Source organism: Erythrolamprus reginae, chromosome 11 (assembly GCF_031021105.1).
Source record: "Erythrolamprus reginae isolate rEryReg1 chromosome 11, rEryReg1.hap1, whole genome shotgun sequence".
Classification (NCBI taxonomy): domain Eukaryota; kingdom Metazoa; phylum Chordata; class Lepidosauria; order Squamata; family Dipsadidae; genus Erythrolamprus; species Erythrolamprus reginae.
This window is the reverse complement of record NC_091960.1, coordinates 30,849,500-30,866,494: the sequence shown is the minus strand read 5'-3', so window position 1 is coordinate 30,866,494 and position 16,995 is coordinate 30,849,500. Positions and strand designations below refer to the sequence as shown.

Genomic DNA, 16,995 nt, shown 5'->3' with positions numbered 1-16,995 from the left:
TTGTTGTTATTATTATTATTATTATTATTATTATTATTATTATTATTATTATTATGTCAGTACAACACAGCAAACGAGATCACTATGCTGGATTTCGTATTTCATCACCAGTCGGGCACTTCCCAAGCTCCTAGGACTGCATGATGCAGCAGCGAATTATGTTTGCCCATCCCAGTAAAGCGGCCTTTTGCAATTGACAGATGGAGATTTTGTCCATTCCGATGGTTTTCAAATGTCCGCTGAGATCCTTTGGTATTGCGCCCAGCGTGCCAAGTACCACTGGGACCACTTTCACGGGCTTATGCCAGAGTCGTTGCAGCTCGATTTTTAGATCTTCGTATTTCACTAATTTCTCTAGCTGCTTCTCCTCCTGTCCCCTGGGATTGCGATGTCGATGATCCATACTTTCTTTTTCTCCACAATCAGGATGTCTGGTGTGTTATGCTTCAGAATTCGGTCAGTCTGAAGACGGAAGACCCACAGTAGTTTGCCCTGCTCATTTTCGACCACTTTTTCGGGCTTATGATCCCACCAGTTCTTTGCCACTGGTAAATGGTAGTTCCGGCACAAGTTCCAATTATTATTATTATTATTATTATTATTATTATTATTATTATTATTATTATTATTATTATTATTATTATTATTATTATTTTGAATGCTCCACTTCCACTTCCCTCTTCCCCTCTTTCCTCTCCTCTCCTTCCCCTTTTCTTTCCTCCTTTTTTCCCTTCCTCATCTATTTATACTTTCCCTTCCTTTTTCTCCCCCCCTTCCCTTTCCTTTCCTTCATGCCAGATTAATTTTCTTTTAAATGGGGGAACTATATACTTGGTGGGAGGTAAAACTGGCTGTGGGTCCTGGAAACCTTTGCTGAAGGTGAGGTTTTGATTTGAAACTTGGAATGGAAAAGAAACGCTCGAAGAGGGAAAGGAAGGATGTGGTTAAAGCGCCAACTAGTGGCCAGTGGGAAAATGTCAGCTCGGATCCAATTGGGTGAACAAGTTTTTAGGGGTTAGACTTTTGCTTAAAAAGCTTTAAAAAAACAAACAAAACCCCAAAACCTGGAAGCCAGAATCAATAGGCAAAGCTCTAGTGATTAAAAAAAAAACAACAACCCAACACAATGTTTGTTGGGTTTCTTTTGTTTGTTATTAATGTTGTTTTTTGCTGAAGAATCCCATCATGTTCTCACAACACAATCTGAAAAATTATGACTGAATCCACTGATGGGCTCCTATGGGTATCGTCAGGTACGCAGAACCAGTAGAAAAAATTTGATTTTTTTTTTCTTTTTGGGTATGTTTTTCCTATTGTAGTAATGAGGTTGAATGTGTATAATTTTAGAAGAACTCTGTGTGTGTGTGTGTATACACACATACATACAGTTCATATAGTACATAATGTATATTTTTGTGTGCCTGTGTACAATATGTATGTACACATATGTGAGTCATATGTGAGTCAGTGAAAGGCTGCAAAACTTTTTACTACCACACTGTGGACGTAGCTTATTTTGTGGGTGTGGTTTGCTGGCCATGTGACCAGATGGGAGTGGCTTGATGATCATGTGACTGGGGGTGGCCTAAAGATCATGCGACTGGCTTAAAGGCGGCCAACTTGACGTCACTCATGTCAAGGGTTTGGGTTAGGGTGCCTGGCCTCTCCTCGCCTCAAGGAGATACAATTTCCCTATCTATTTACTATTACTGAACATCCAAAATATACTGTTTAATTCTATGTATGTATGCCATAGGTGTACATACATATTACACACAGGCCCACAAAAATATACATTATCTATTACAGTGGTTTCCAACCTTGGCAACTTGAAGATATCTGGACTTCAATTCCCAGAATTCCCCAGCCAGCATTCGCTGGCTGTGGAATTCTGGGATTTGAAGTCCAAATATCTTCAAGTTGCCAAGGTTGGGAACCACTGATCTACTATATAAACTGTATGTGTATGTACATGCATACATGCACGCAAAGCTCTTCTAAAATTATACACATTCATCCTCATTTACTGTGATAGGAAAACATACTGTGCTGTTTGGTTTTAATATGATAGGATTTTAGTTATTTCTTTTAATATTAGATTTGTGCCACTATAATATTGTTTTTATCATAGACTCATATAACTAGAACTGCGATTGCGCAAACATGGAGAAATGAACAGACTCCTAATACAAACTTAATAATAGACAAGATATGCTCATGTGCAGAAATTGACGAGATGACAAACTTACTTAAGGGAAATAGAATTAATGAATTTAAAAATACGTGGTGTAATTGGCACGAATGGATTCAGAAGAAATTTCTTGTATAATATGATACAAAATTGCAGTACAAATCCTAAACAACAAATACCTTTTGAATGCTTTTATTCTGTTCTTTATTGCATAGTATTAAGATAGAGTTACTTATAAGACCCAACATAATTAAGAACGATTGTAACAGGTAAAAAAGTTGGACAAGATCTGTAAACTGAACAAACAAAATGTGATATATATAATTATGAAAACAATAAAAAGAAATTTTTTAAAAAAGTGGCATACTTAGAAATGTAACAATCCTTATAAATCAATGTAAAAAGCAAAATTATATAATAAATTTATTGCACTTTAAAAAAAAATTTAAAATATTGTTTTCATCATTGTTGTGAGCTGCCCCGAGTCTTCGGAGAGGGGCGGCATACAAATGTAATAAATAATAATAATAATTTTATTATTACTATAATAAAATAATAATTACTATTATTACTATTATTACTATTATTACTATTATTATTATTATTATTATTATTATTATTATTATTATTCCCAGGAGAAAAAAGAAAAAAATCATAATTTTTCTACCGGTTCTGCATACCTGACTATACCCATAGAAGCGCATCACTGCACCTAACCCTACCCCACCTAGGAGAACCTGAACTATGGATGAGAGGAAACCAATCTTAGCCAGAAACAGGATTGTTTTCACTCTTCCCTGATCTCTCTTGAGCCTCTCCCAACCGGCTCCTTTGGTGACTGAGGGTTGCCATTTGTGGGTGCCCGAGAGCCACAGTGGGCAGAACGAGAAGGCAACGTGGGAAGAAAAAAAGGCCATCATTTCTTTCCTTTTTCTTTCAATGGCTTGTTTTGTGGGAGAGGTGTTTGTTTTCGCTTTTACGAATGCTGCTGTGCAAAGGTTGGCAGGGTGTGTGTGTGTTGCCCACCTCAAAGAGGCAGGAAATCACAACATGAGTTTCGGGTTATGGCAGCTGGGGTGAAGCTTTAGAAGCTGTGAGAAAACGGTTGGGTAGCAGTGAGCCAACTCTAACCATCGCAAGATACCTTTCAGAGCCGATTCAGGGAGTAATTCGGAAATTTTGGGTGTTGACCAATCCAGACAGACATCAATGACTTATTATTTATTTATTTATTGGATTTGTATGCTGCCCCTCTCCGGAGACTCGGAGCGGCTAACAGCAACAATAAAACAGTGTACAATAGTAATCTAATACTAAAAACGATTAAAAACCCATGAATATAAAAACCAGACATACATACATACATACATACATACGATGCATAGAATTGTAAAGGCCTAGGGGGAAAGGGTATCTCAATTCCCCCATGCCTGACGGCAGAGGTGGGTTTTAAGTAGCTTATGAAAGGCAAGGAGGGTGGGGGCAATTCTAATCTCTGGGGGGAGTTGGTTCCAGAGGGCCTGGGCCGCCACAGAGAAGGCTCTTCCCCTGGGTCCCGCCAAGCGACATTGTTTAGTTGACGGGACCTGGAGAAGATCCACTCTGTGGGACCTAACTGGTCGCTGGGATTCGTGCGGCAGAAGGCGGTCTCTGAGATAATCTGGTCCGGTGCCATGAAGGGCTTTATAGGTCATAACCAACACTTTAAATTGTGATCGGAACAATGATCTTGCAAGAATTCCCCCCCTCCGTCTTTTGTTGCTAAGAACCTAAAATCCATTAACTTAACCAATGGGGCACAGAAGGTCATAAAACGGGGGAGTGGGACCCATTAAGAAAATGTCTTGCCTAGCAACCAAAATTTGGGCTGAGTTGTGTACAATTCAGAATAGCCTGTTACTTAATTCACTTCAAATCATGATAACAAAATAGGGTATTTTAGTACAGAGAAATTTGGGGTGTTGACAGATCCAGGCAGACACCAATTACCTTGCAAGAATTCACACACACACACGCACACACACAATTTTTTGTTGGTAAGAACCTAAGCTCTATTAACTGGAGCCTGGTGTAAACAAAATGCATTTTTTCCTGTATTCACACATGTTTGAGCTACTCTTTTCTGAGTTGTGCTAATTATTCCCTAGATTGTCTTTGAACTCAGAATACATTGACTTGCAGGCTAAATAAACTGTTGTGTTCCTTCAACATGTTAAACAGGCATAAGGGTGGTGTGTGTGTGTTACTGACTATGGTTATCATTTACCAAACTTAGCACCTTGCATGAATGCTTCTGCTAAGTCTTGGGTAGCTGTGATGGTGAGAACAAACACAGCCTTTGAATGTAAGAATGCCAAGTAGACAAGAATTTTTTGATCACCAGAACAGGAAGAAGAGCAGGATTCTTTTACTTTACTTTTAGATTTTATATTATTTTATATATTTTTATTATTTTTATTATTTTTATTATTATTTTTATTATTATTTTTATTATTATTATTATTATTATTATTATTATTATTACTACTACTACTACTACGGAGAGGGGCGGCATACAAATCCAATTAATAATAATAATAATAATAATAATAATAATAATAATAATAATAATAATAATATAATATTATTAATTAGATTTGTATGCCACCCTTTTCTGAATACTTATATTATTTTATATTTTTATTCTATATTTTATATTTTATATTTTATATTTTATATTTTATATTTTATATTTTATATTTTATATTTTATATTTTATATTATTTTATATTTTATATTTTATATTATTTTATATTTTATATTATTTTATATTATTTTATATTATTTTATATTATTTTATATTATTTTATATTATTTTATATTATTTTATATTATTTTATATTATTTTATATTATTTTATATTATTTTATATTATTTTATATTATTTTACATTATTTTATATTTTATATTATTTCATTGAATTTATAGGATGCCCAACTCTAGGCGGACTTCAAACTTATTACATCATGTGCCCAAAATTTAGTTTGTGTCAGCAATAAAAGGTAGAATGGGAAAGTCATTTCATTGCTAATTCCAGAGAGGTCAAAATGTGGAAATTTTGCAATAAAAAAAAATACACAGGTGCCCAAGTCTGTTTATTTTTCTGCTCTTTGTTGTTAAGAGATTGTTCAACTCAGGCAGCAACCTGAAGTAGAACCAGAGCTAGCTTCAGCCAACACTGGTTGAAAGTTCTTCCCAACTGTTCCTAACTCTTTCTACAGAAGGTCTCATGCCATCACTTTCTGTCTCTCTGCCTCTCCTTGGAGAGATTAAAGTGATTAAAGATTCCTAAGAGGTCAGTAAGTGCACTCGAGTGCCTTCCGTCCCCTGTCCTATTGCTCTCCTATATCTCCTATACCTTTCTTCTATTCCTATATCTCTTCTTCTATTCTTTCATTGATATGTTCTATTACTATATCTTCTCTTCTCTTCTTTCTTAGATATATTTTACTATGAGTATCTCCTCTATAACCTTCTTCATGTATTTTACTATGTGTATATGTACCCACTAAAACCCTCATTGTGTATTGGACTAAATAAATGAATGAATAAATAAATAAATAAATAAATATCCACAGAGCTGTTGGAGTAAGAATAAAGCAGGACAATCCCACCGTAAAAGTCTCTTCTGCCAGCTTCAGTAAGTAACTGAAGCAGGGGGAGAAGAACCTTGGCTTCCTTGTGTTGATGTATTCTAATCCCCATCTTCCCCAACCATATATTATGAGTTTGATGAGAATTGGAACCACCCACCCACCCACCCTTTTTTTGTTCTTAAGCCTTGGTGTTTGAGGAGGTGGGAGATCTTCTTAGCAAAGACTTTATCAGTTGCTTTGGCTTTCGTTCCCTAGTTGGTAAAAGCAATCCAATGGTGATGATGTTTAATGGGGTTTGTATGCAGAGCCAGCTTTAGAAAAGGAGAAACATGGAGGAGAGCTTAACCAAGGGTAAACTGAGGCGAAATTGGAGTTTGGTAGCTGGAGAAGGGGAACAATTTTGTCCTTAGCAAGTGGTATGAAGTTGGTCAATGCGTTTAAGGTAGAATATGCTTTGTCTCATTCCCTCAACACTGTCAAACTATTTACTATGTCTTTGCTACTATTCATCTTCTCAGCGTTCCTGTCACCAAGCTCCTCCCATGTATGGCTATCACTGGTATCCTCACGATTTCTATTATTTCTTAATATGATGTGATTGCTTATATGTACCTTATGACAATCATTAAGTGCTGTAGCGTATGATTCTTGTCAAACTTATTTTTTTCTCTTATGTACCCTGAGAGCATCTGCACCAAAGACAAATTCCTTGTGTGTCCAATCATACTTGGCCAATAAAGAATTCCATTCCACTCTATTCTATTCTTCTATTCTATTCTATTCTTTTCTATTGTACTATTGTACTATTGTACTATTCTACTATTCTATTATTCTATTATTCTATTATTCTATTCTATTCTATTCTTTTCTATTCTATTTTTCTATTCTATTATTCTATTTATTATTCTATTCTATTATTCTATTCTATTCTATTCTTCTATTCCATTCCATCCCATCCCATCCTATCAACCCAACCCTAGGTGTTGTTAAGCAGGGCATAAGGTTTGAGGTGCATGTAAATACATCACAGGAGACCGTTAGGGACCAGATAGCATGGAGGAGCAGCAGTGGGAGGGGCTTCCTTCCTCCCATTATTTTTGCCTTTAGAAATATACATTGGCCATGGCAGCAGATTGCATCAGATTTCTGAAAAATAGATTAAAGAATCCTCCACCAAAAAAATAGCGAGGGGAATTCAGAAAAGAAACCTCCCATTTTGCACCCCTCCCCCTAAAAAAGAGGAGGAGCTGAGATTCAAGCTCCCCTCTAGGTTTATAAAACAATAACTGGTGGTTATTGTTATCATGATGACACTTGGTTTGGATTTTTGTACTGTGTGAATACAACCCTCCTGTCCCGCAGCAGCCCTGTGGCCTCTGCCTCCCTCCTTTTCCAGGGCCAACCTCCCTCCAACTGAACCTCCCTCGATTCCACTGGACCCAATCGATATCAAAGAGGGCTGAGACGGAAGCTAAAAACATCCCCCCTGTTGTGTCAGTGTAGACTCCTTCCTGAATTTCACACAGAAATATTTTATGGAAGGGTGAGAACTTTGAAGGCTTCCAAGAATGGTCCCCCTCACCTGAATTTTGGCCCACCACAAAACCAGTCCCTTGGGAATGGACCCAGCAAAATCCAAGGAGAGGAAAAGGGCACTTTAAAGCAGCTAGTCCTCACCCTTCTCTGTTTCAGGTAGAAGTCAATCTCCGGTGGTGGAAATAATGCAGTGGAGCATCCCGCTGCAAATCCGTTGGCTGTTAGCCACAATTATGTGCACAACATAGAAACATAGAAGACTGAAGGGAGAAAAAGACCTCATGGTCCATCTAGTCTGCCCTTATACTATTTTCTGTATTTTATCTTAGGATGGATCTATGTTTATCCCAGGCATGTTTAAATTCAGTTACTGTGGATTTACCCACTATGTCTGCTGGAAGTTTGTTCCAAGGATCTACTACTCTTCAGTAAAATAATATTTTCTCATGTAGCTTTTGATCTTTCCCCCAACTAACCTCAGATTGTGTCCCCTTGTTCTTGTGTTCACTTTCCTATTAAAAACCCTTCCCTCCTGGACCTTATTTAACCCTTTAACATATTTAAATGTTTTGATCATGTCCCCCCTTTCCCTTCTGTCCTCCAGACTATACAGATTGAGTTCATGAAGTCTTTCCTGATACGTTTTATGCTTAAGACCTTCCACCATTCTTGTAGCCGTCTTTGGACCCGTTCAATTTTGTCAATACCTTTTTGTAGGTGAGGTCTCCAGAACTGGACACAGTATTCCAAATGTGGTCTCACCAGCGCTCTATATAGCGGGATCATAATCTCCCTCTTCCTGCTTGTTATACCTCTAGCTATGCAGCCAAGCATCCTACTTGCTTTCCCTACCGCCCGACCACACTGCTCACCCATTTTGAGACTGTCAGAAATCACTACCCCTAAATCCTTTTCTTCTGAAGTATTTGCTAACACAGAACTGCCAATACAATACAAGAGAAGAGCTGTGTGAGTGTGCGTGCCTTTGCACATTTAACACTTCCAAGTTCAAGGGATATATATGGGCCCCGTCTTTCCTTTCACGCTAAGCATCCCTTTGCATTCCATCTCTTGATCTGAGAAGAAGAGAGTGAAAATCCCACAAGAAATGTCTGCCTCTTTTTTCCTTTTCCAGTCCAATTTGGAAAACCATGCATGCATGTGTAATTTAGTGATATACTATATCCATCATCACGGTTTGCATACAATTGTTGGATTAAAAAACAAAACTGCGATCTCCTTCTCTTCATAGCATTTTTGCTGTTGCTAGACTTTCATCCTGTAAAATATAGGAAGAGGTCCCTGCAATTTCCTGGTAACATCTATCTATCTATCTATCTATCTATCTATCTATCTATCTATCTATCTATCTATCTATCTATCTTCTATCTATCTATCTATCTATCTATCTATCTATCTATCTATCTATCTATCTATCTATCTATCTGCCGCTCCGAGTCCTTGGAGAGGGGCGGCATACAAATCTAATAAATAAATAAATTATTTGATTGATTGATTGATTGATTGATATACCGCCCCTCACTGCAGACTCAGGTGGCCTACAACATATAAAAGAACAATGGAAAACATCCTAAATCCAAATTGGGAAAAAAAATTAAAATAACTAATCTAAATCAGTGTTTCCCAACCTTGGCAACTTGAAGATATTTGGACTTCAACTCCCAGAATTTCTGGGAATTGAAGTCCAAATATCCTCAAGTTGCCAAGGTTGGGAAACACTGCTGTAAAATATAGGAAGAGGTTCCTGCAATTTCCTGGTAACATTTTTCGGTAGTGGTTTTTCCCCCCTTGCCTTTTCCCAAGAATTGGCCCAAAGACACCCACAGTCTTCGATACTTTTAAGATCCCCGGCATGTAATCTTTAACTACCACAACTACCAAACCGGCTCCACAGTTTGCTTAGAAACCGAGATTCCCCTTTCTCAAAAAGATCTTTGGGATCCAGTTAAAGCGAAAGCAGGCTCTATTAAACTTCAATCCATATTTAATCCGGCCTGGGAGTGGGGGAAACCCGTTTTCACACCGCTTTTCTTCCAATTTGGGAGTTTCCCCATCCAGGAACCGTTGAGCTTCACAATTTTAGCGATGCGTTTTGTTGTGTTGTTTGGCAATCCAGCCTGGGAAGCTTAAAATATTGTCTCCCCGAAGCCTTTTCTGAGATCCATATTGTTTATTTTTACTGATTAAAATACTAATGCGTAAAATTAACGTGGCAGGAAATCTCTAGAAATGCAGCTATTATTTATTTATTTATTTATTTATTTATTTATGTATGTATGTATTTATTTATTTATTTATTTATTTATTTATTTATTTATTTATTTATTTATTTATTTATTTATTTATTTATTTATTTATTTATTTATTTATTTATTTATTTATTTATTTATTTATTTATTTATTTATTTATTTATTAGTTATTAATTGGACTTTTATGCGGACCCTCTCCGAGTAAGTTAGGCTTACTTGAGAGTAAAAGATGAGCGAACGGCACCTGCTAACGAGTTAAACGGCACAGATCCGCCTTACCCGGAAACCGCGAACGAAGCAGCATCGGGTTACTTGCAAGGGACATCGGTGGCGAAGGTGACGAAGGAGGCGGGTTCGTCGGGAATCGAGTGGAAATTGACCACGGGGGTTTCAATAAATAAATATAAGTAAGAAACACCCCCGTTGGCCAAAGGGGAAGGGAGGCGGACAGATGGCAGCTTTGTTATTTATTTAGCCCGATGGAAGGGGATAGGAAAAAAAGAAGGAAAAGAGGGGGGGGGGAGAAAAGGAAGAAGAAGAGAAAAGAATGCGAAAGGAGGGTGGGGAGATCTTTTCTTAGGTTTTGTTGCTCGTTCTCCTCGTGAAAGAATTTGTAGTCCTTCTGAATCCCGAATCCCGTCGGCCCCCTTGGAGTTGGGGGTTGGTGTTTATCTGTCTGTCCGTCCATCCATCTATCTCTTTCTTTCTATTTTTCTATCTATTTATCATCTATCTATCTCTCTATCTCTCTATCTATCCATCTATCCATCTATCCATTTATCTCTTTCTTTCTATTTATCATCTATCTCACCCATATCTATCTATCTATCTACCTATCTATCTATCTATCTATCTATCTATCTATCTACCTATCTACCTACCTACCTACCTACCTATCTCCGCCAAATTTTCCCTCCTTCCGCCATCCTGACTCGCCCGTTGGCACCTCTATGGCCCTCCCGCCGCTCCCAAGACTCCGCCAGCATTTGATTCGCTTTCTCTGTGCCGGTCGGAACAGGGGGTGGGAGGTGGGGAAGAGCCAACAATGCGATTCCCACCCTCTTCCCGGGGAAACCGCGAAGCTGCCTGAGACAGTTAGGGAGGATTATTACGCAGGGGATCCCCAAACTTGGCAACTTTAAGACTGGTGGACTCCCAGAATTCTGTCCCAGTCTTAAAGTTGCCACGTTTGGTGACCTCCGCGCTAGAGGGAATCTTAGCAATATTTTTTATTTATTTATTTATTCATTTATTCATTCAAACATTCATTCGACGCGAGGCGCTGCTGTCTTGCGGGAGAAAGGAAGGAGGCTGATGGAACCGAACGGGCTTGCTTTTGAAAAGAATTGCGTTCACAAGACAGGTGTAACTTCCGGATCTCATTTTAATTTAATTTAATTTATTTAACTTTTAAACCGTCCGACTCCTTGCGGGCTCTGGGCGGCGTGCAATCACAATGAAATAATAAATACAGAATAAAAAGCAGTAACAATATAACAACAGTGATAAAATAACCAATTTTAAAACCTCCAAATACAGCATTCGTTCAACGGGCATTCATATCTCTAGGGGAAGCTAGTTGTTTAATGGCCCCCCGGCCTGCCAGCAGAGCCATGTTTTCACAGCCTTTCGGAAGGCCAGAAGAATGGGGGTAGTAGTCTGCTGGCAGTTGGTTCCATAGAACGGAGCCGCCACAGAGGAGGCTCTTTCCCGTGGTCCCGCCAGCTGGCACTGCTTGGTCGATGGACCAAGTTAGATCTGTGGGATCTAACTGGTCGCTGGGACATGTGAGGCAAAAGACGGCCCCATAAGTAATCTCTTGCGGGCCTCTGGCGAGAAGCCTCCAAATCAATTCTGGAATTTTAAACAAAACTTAACATTGGGGGTCAACATTTCCAGCAGACCTGTACGGTAGTGGATATTTTGAGTATTCGGAGAACCGGCAAATACCACCTCTGGCTGGCCCAAGAGTGGAATGGGAATGGGGATTTTGCAGTATCCTTCCCCTGCCACGCCCACCAAGCCACGCCCACAGAACCGGTAGTTTTTGTTTTTTTTAAACTTAACATTTAAAAAACTACTACTTCTTCCCCTGGAGTGGGAAGTAATGGGGATTTTGCAGTATCCTTTGTTTTATTCTGTACTGTATACCTAAACACCCTTCCCCTGGAGTGGGAAGGAATGGAGTTTTTGCAGTATCCTTCCCTTGCCACGCCCACCAAACCACGCCCACAGAACCGGTAGTTTTAAAAATAGGACCTCTGTCCCAACCTCTGCGTCTCTCCCCTCGAGGCAGAGAAAAGCCAACAAAATAAGACGAACCGGAGAGCTTGTTGGAGCAGCGCTCGGGGAAAGCTTTCCCCTCCGCCTTGGTTAAGGCAAGGCAGCCTCTGTTTTTAGGGAGGTCGTCGGAACCGGGTCCAAGAAAGCAAAACCGCCGTTTGGCCGCTGGGGAGGAAAGAAATCCAAGCGGCGCGCTCTGCCATTGGGCTCGCGGGTCGCCCCGCTGGAACCGAATGGGACCGACTTTCAGGCGAGGGCGGGGGGGGGAGGGAGGCCACAGCAGGCCCAAAACGATTCGGGAGAGGACCTTTAGCAAAAGAAGCCGCTACGGGGAAATTCGCGTTGTTTTAACCGGTCGGGCGGATGTATGGTTTTTTTTAAAAGGTGTGTTTGACCTGGTTTAGGCGCCTTAGACAAAGCGAGTCATCGAGTTAAGAGGCGGGAAGCACAGCCCGCCGTTAACATAATTTATATTTCAAGCTTTTTTTTTTCTTTTCCGGTGGAAATCGGCTTGGATCAGGAGTCTCCAACCTTGGCAACTTGAAGCCTGGCAGACTTCAACTCCACCAGGCTTCAAGTTGCCAAGGTTGGAGACCCCTGCGCTGGATAATTTCACAGCATAAAGAATAGAGTAAGGTAGGGTAGGGTAGGGTAGGGTAGGGTAGAGCAAAGCAGAGTAGAGTAGGGCAGAGTAAAATAGAACAGAACAAAATAGCATAGAGGAAGAATAGAATAGAATAGAGTGTAGAGTAGGGTAGGGTAGATTATTAGAGTACAGTAAAATAGAATAGAATAGAATAAGAATAGAACAGGAATAGAACAGGAATAGAGTACAGTAGAGTAGAGTAGAATAGAATGTAGAGTAGAATGGAGTAGAACAGAACAGAATATAATTCTTTATTGGCCAAGTGTGATTAGACACACAAGGAATTTGTCTTTGGTGCAGATGCTCTCAGTGTACATTAAAAAAAAAGATATGTTGGTCAAGAATCATAAGGTAAAACATTTAACCATAGTCCAGGTACAAATAAGCAATCCAAGCATACACCAGTCAATATAAATAGTAAGGATACAAGCAACAAAGTTACCGCCATACAGTCATTAGTGGGAGGAGATGGTGGCCGCCACCCCCCCCCCCCCAGCCTTCTGCCCGTCCCATTACGCCGATCCTGAGTGGGGGGGGGAGGAAAGCCCCAAAACAGGATTCAAGATGATAGTCTCGTTCACAAAACCCGCTAAGCGCTGGCGACCTAGGCCCCGCCAGGGAATAATGCGATGGTGGGCAAATCCTGGTGTAGGGCTGCCTAAACGGGGGTGGGGGGCAATTTAAAAACTCTGGGCTGCGTTCCGGATAGGAAATAAATTGGATTGGATTCACACAACAGGGTAAAGAGGGGTAAAGTGGCCGTTGAAGAGATTGTGGGAACGCGCCCATCCCCTTAGCCATACCGTTCAGCGGGAAGAACCAGGCAGCCTCGGAAGGCAACGTAGGAACGGGCGCCTATTCAGGTCGCTTGCCGGGATTTAAGAGTTTTCTTTCCACGCGTCGTGGGAACGCCGCTAACCCGTCGGCTTTCGCCCCCTTCCAGTTAACAGCTCCACACTTCCGGGAAAGGCACCCTCTAGCTTTGAGGTTCGCCTTCCCAGCACTTAGCAGGTGGGCTCCTAAGGTGGAACGGGGAGGTGCCCTAGGGCCTCAGACGCGCAAAAACGATCCCCGCAGACACTTGGCAGGTGGCTAGTCCTCCGTGGACCTAGCCACTCAGAGGTGCGCTCGCCCCCGTGGCTCTAAGTGCTAGCGGAGTCCAGCGCAATGATGCTACTGCACCTGGGCAGGGAGAGAAATCGCGCGCGGACACCTGCGTTTCCGCGCGCGATTTCGTTACCTGCCCAGGTGCAGTAGCATCATTGCGCTGGGCTCCGCTAGCACTCAGAGCCACGGGGGCGAGCCCACCTCCCCGTTCCACCTTAGCACACACACCCTCTGTCCCCACCCACTACACCTCCCATCTTCCATGGCCAAGGAACGACGGGCCTCGCGAACCAAACCCCCAATCTGGAAGGAAGCGGCTCCCCTTTTTCCCAACCTGCCAAAAGCGTCCATCCAACCGCGCTCGGGGCAGCAGCGATCCCCATGTTTTTCGAGCTGGGGGAATCGGTTCCTTCCGCGGGGGAGAGGAAGAGCGAGGGCAAGCGCTAAACGAGAGCGGCAGAAAGCGGGGAGGGCGGAGGGTACCAACCCCCTCCCTCCTCCTCCCCAGACGAGCCTCGTCCTTTCCTCTTTCCAAGGCAGCGGGCGGGGGCGGCTTCGAAATGGGGCGGGGTCAGGGCAGGCCCCTCCTCCTGCCAGGCGTCCTGCCCCTCCCCCACCGCCGCTGTGAGTGGCTGGCTCCTCCGCCGTTGCGCCCGCCCCCGGGCCGCCTCTGTGTAAATAAACTTTTAAGAAAAAGAACAAGGGGAAGGAGGGAGGGGAGGAAAGAAAGAGAGGAAGGAAAGAAGGAGCCAGTATGTAACCGCGGCCAGTTTTCGGCTGCTTGCAGACGCGTCGAGGGGAGGCGGTTTAGGAGGAGGCCGGCTAAGGGCGGGCAGGCAGGAGGCAGGCAGGCAGGCGGAGAGCAAAGCAGGGCGCCTGGCGTGCTTGTCAGGCGGAGCAGGAAACGGGCGCAGGAGCCCGGCAGAGCGAGCTTGGGCTGGAAACCTGTTGAAGTCCCGCCGCGGTCCCTTCCGAGCCTCCGAGAAGCGCGGGATGTTGTCGGCTCGCCTCCCAGTCCCAGTCCCTCCGTCGTGACTGCGAGCGCCGCCCCCGCCCCTGACGGAGCCGAGCTTTCGTTCCGTCTTGAGCCGCCTCGCTTTTGGACCGGGCGCGGGAGGAGCTCTCTGGGGTTTAACCGCCTCCGGCTTCGCCACCACCGCAGCCGGCTGCGCTCCGGAGCCCAACGCCACCCGGGACTGCAACGCCCAGCGGCCGAAGGAGCCGCAGCGGCCGCCTCGCATCTCTCGGCTCCGGGGAATCCCCCGCCGAGGCGCCTGGGCCCGCCGACGCCCGCCCGCCTGCCCCGGCGAGGAGAGCGCCAAGCGCAACGGGGCCCCGAGAAGACGCGCCGCCTGAGTTGCGCCCCGAGGAGCGGCCCGCGGCCGGAGCCGCCGGGATTGGTAGCGGAGGCAACGGCCCGGCCTGCGGGGGTGCCCGGGGCGGCTTTCTCCCGTGCTTGGCTTTGGAGCGGCCCGCCGTGCGTTCTTGGGCACCTGGCGCGCTGCGCCCTGGGCGCTCGTTTCCCTCGCCTCTCGGCCACCGCCAGCAGTTTCAGCAGCAAGACCGCCGCCGCCTCCTGCTTCCTCCCCTAACGCCCGCTGTTGTGATGCGTATTCCCGTAGACCCCAGCACCAGCAGGCGCTTCACACCTCCCTCCACGGCCTTCCCCTGCGGTAAGATGGGCGAGAACAGCGGCGCCCTCAGCGCGCCCCTGCCGGGACCTCGCAGCCGAACCGAGGCGCGCTCGGTGGTGGACGTCTTGGCCGACCATCCGGGAGAGCTCGTCAGGACCGACAGCCCCAACTTCTTATGCTCCGTCCTGCCTTCCCACTGGAGATGCAACAAGACCCTCCCCGTGGCCTTCAAGGTAAGCCGGGAGGGGGGAAGCCGGGCGGAGCGGGCGGGTCCTCCTGGGGCGAGAAGGCGCGCAGATGTTTCCTGCCCGGCGGGCTTCCCGAAGCGCCCGGGGAGGACTCTGCGGTTTAACGGGAAAAAAGCAGCGGGATGGGCACTTGGACGGGTTAGGGGGGGCGAAAGCTCCCCCCCCCCCACGGCAAGCGGTTTGCAGAGTTACCCAACAGCTCCCCGATCTTGGCAACCCAAAGCGCCTTTAATTTCCTGGGGGGAAACCGCAAAGCTGAATCGCGGGCAGCTTCTTCAACGTGGAATCCCAGGAGCCTGCGGAATTCCCTGCCACTTGATTCCCGCGAGAGGGGCGGCCGCTGCACCTCGACCCTTGGCTGCGTCTTCGCCCAGCCAGCTCTCCGGATCTCCCGGGGTCTGGGATTTATTTAATCATCCCTGGCTAACGAAGTAGGTAAGCTTGAGAGGGTGGTCGCCGGGCGGGTCCGGAGCTGAGGTGGGCTGCTAAGGTGGAACCGAGAGGCTTGCTCGCCCCCGTGGCTCTCAGTGCTAGCGGAATCCAGGCAATTCTGCTACTGCACCTGGACAGGGAGCGAAATCGCGCGCGCATTACGCAGGGGCGCCCCATGTTTTGGCGCGGTAACCGCGGAATCCAGCGCAATTCTTCTACTGCAACTGGGCACCCCTGCGTGTCATAGCGCGATTTCGCTCCCTGCCCAGATGAAGTAGCAGAATTGCGCTGGACTCCGCTAGCACTCAGAGCCACGGGGGCGAGCACACCTCACCGTTCCACCTTAGCAGCCCCTCTATGCTCGTTGAAGAAGGTCCGTTGGGTCTTCTCCAAGCCCCATAAGGGTGGCCTCCCCCCGCCTACAAGGCAGCCAAGATTAAAGGAAAATCCAAATTCGGCCAAAGGCCACTTGGAACCCCTTTCCTGTCATTCCACCGACCACAACCGGGTGTAGAAGAATCCATCTCAAATCATCTCCCGCCAACACAATTTCCAAATCTCTCTCCCCCCCACCCCAATTTTTCCCCCTTTCTCTTTCCTCGCCTAGTAGTTACGCTCGAGGCGGCCTGCAGCCCAACCAGCGCAAGGCAATGGAAAAGCGATGGTGAAATTTAAATAAGCTATTATATATATCAGTGTTTCCCAACCTTGGCAACTTGAAGATATTTGGACTTCAACTCCCTGAATTCCCCAGCCAGCGAACGCTGGCTGGGGACTTCTGGGAGTTGAAGTCCAAATATCTTCAAGTTGCCAAGGTTGGGAAACACTGATCTACGTATATTAATACCTTGTGCAGACTGCACGCCTTTAAAAACAGCGAGGGAACAAGCAATCCGACTCAGCCCCGAGCTAAAAACCTTCCCTTCTAAAGAAGCGGGCGCTTTGGACTCAAGGTGGGAAGGGCCGGCGTTGCCTCAAACCTAAGGCGGCCCAGACTGTCCGACCGGAGCCC

The 16,995-nt window shown here is 44.7% G+C and overlaps 2 protein-coding genes across 2 annotated transcripts in view; one reads left to right on the top strand and one right to left on the bottom strand.

Annotated features, from left to right (window-relative positions):
• Positions 1-16,995, bottom strand: part of NCMAP (non-compact myelin associated protein) — a 610,040-nt gene that overhangs the window by 211,762 nt on the left and 381,283 nt on the right. The window lies entirely within an intron of this gene.
• Positions 1-16,995, top strand: part of RUNX3 (RUNX family transcription factor 3) — a 227,838-nt gene that overhangs the window by 82,374 nt on the left and 128,469 nt on the right. Inside the window, exon 2 of the mRNA XM_070764236.1 lies at positions 15,292-15,536. Coding sequence (XP_070620337.1) covers positions 15,292-15,536 — 245 coding nt within the window. The remainder of the gene's footprint in view (positions 1-15,291; positions 15,537-16,995) is intronic.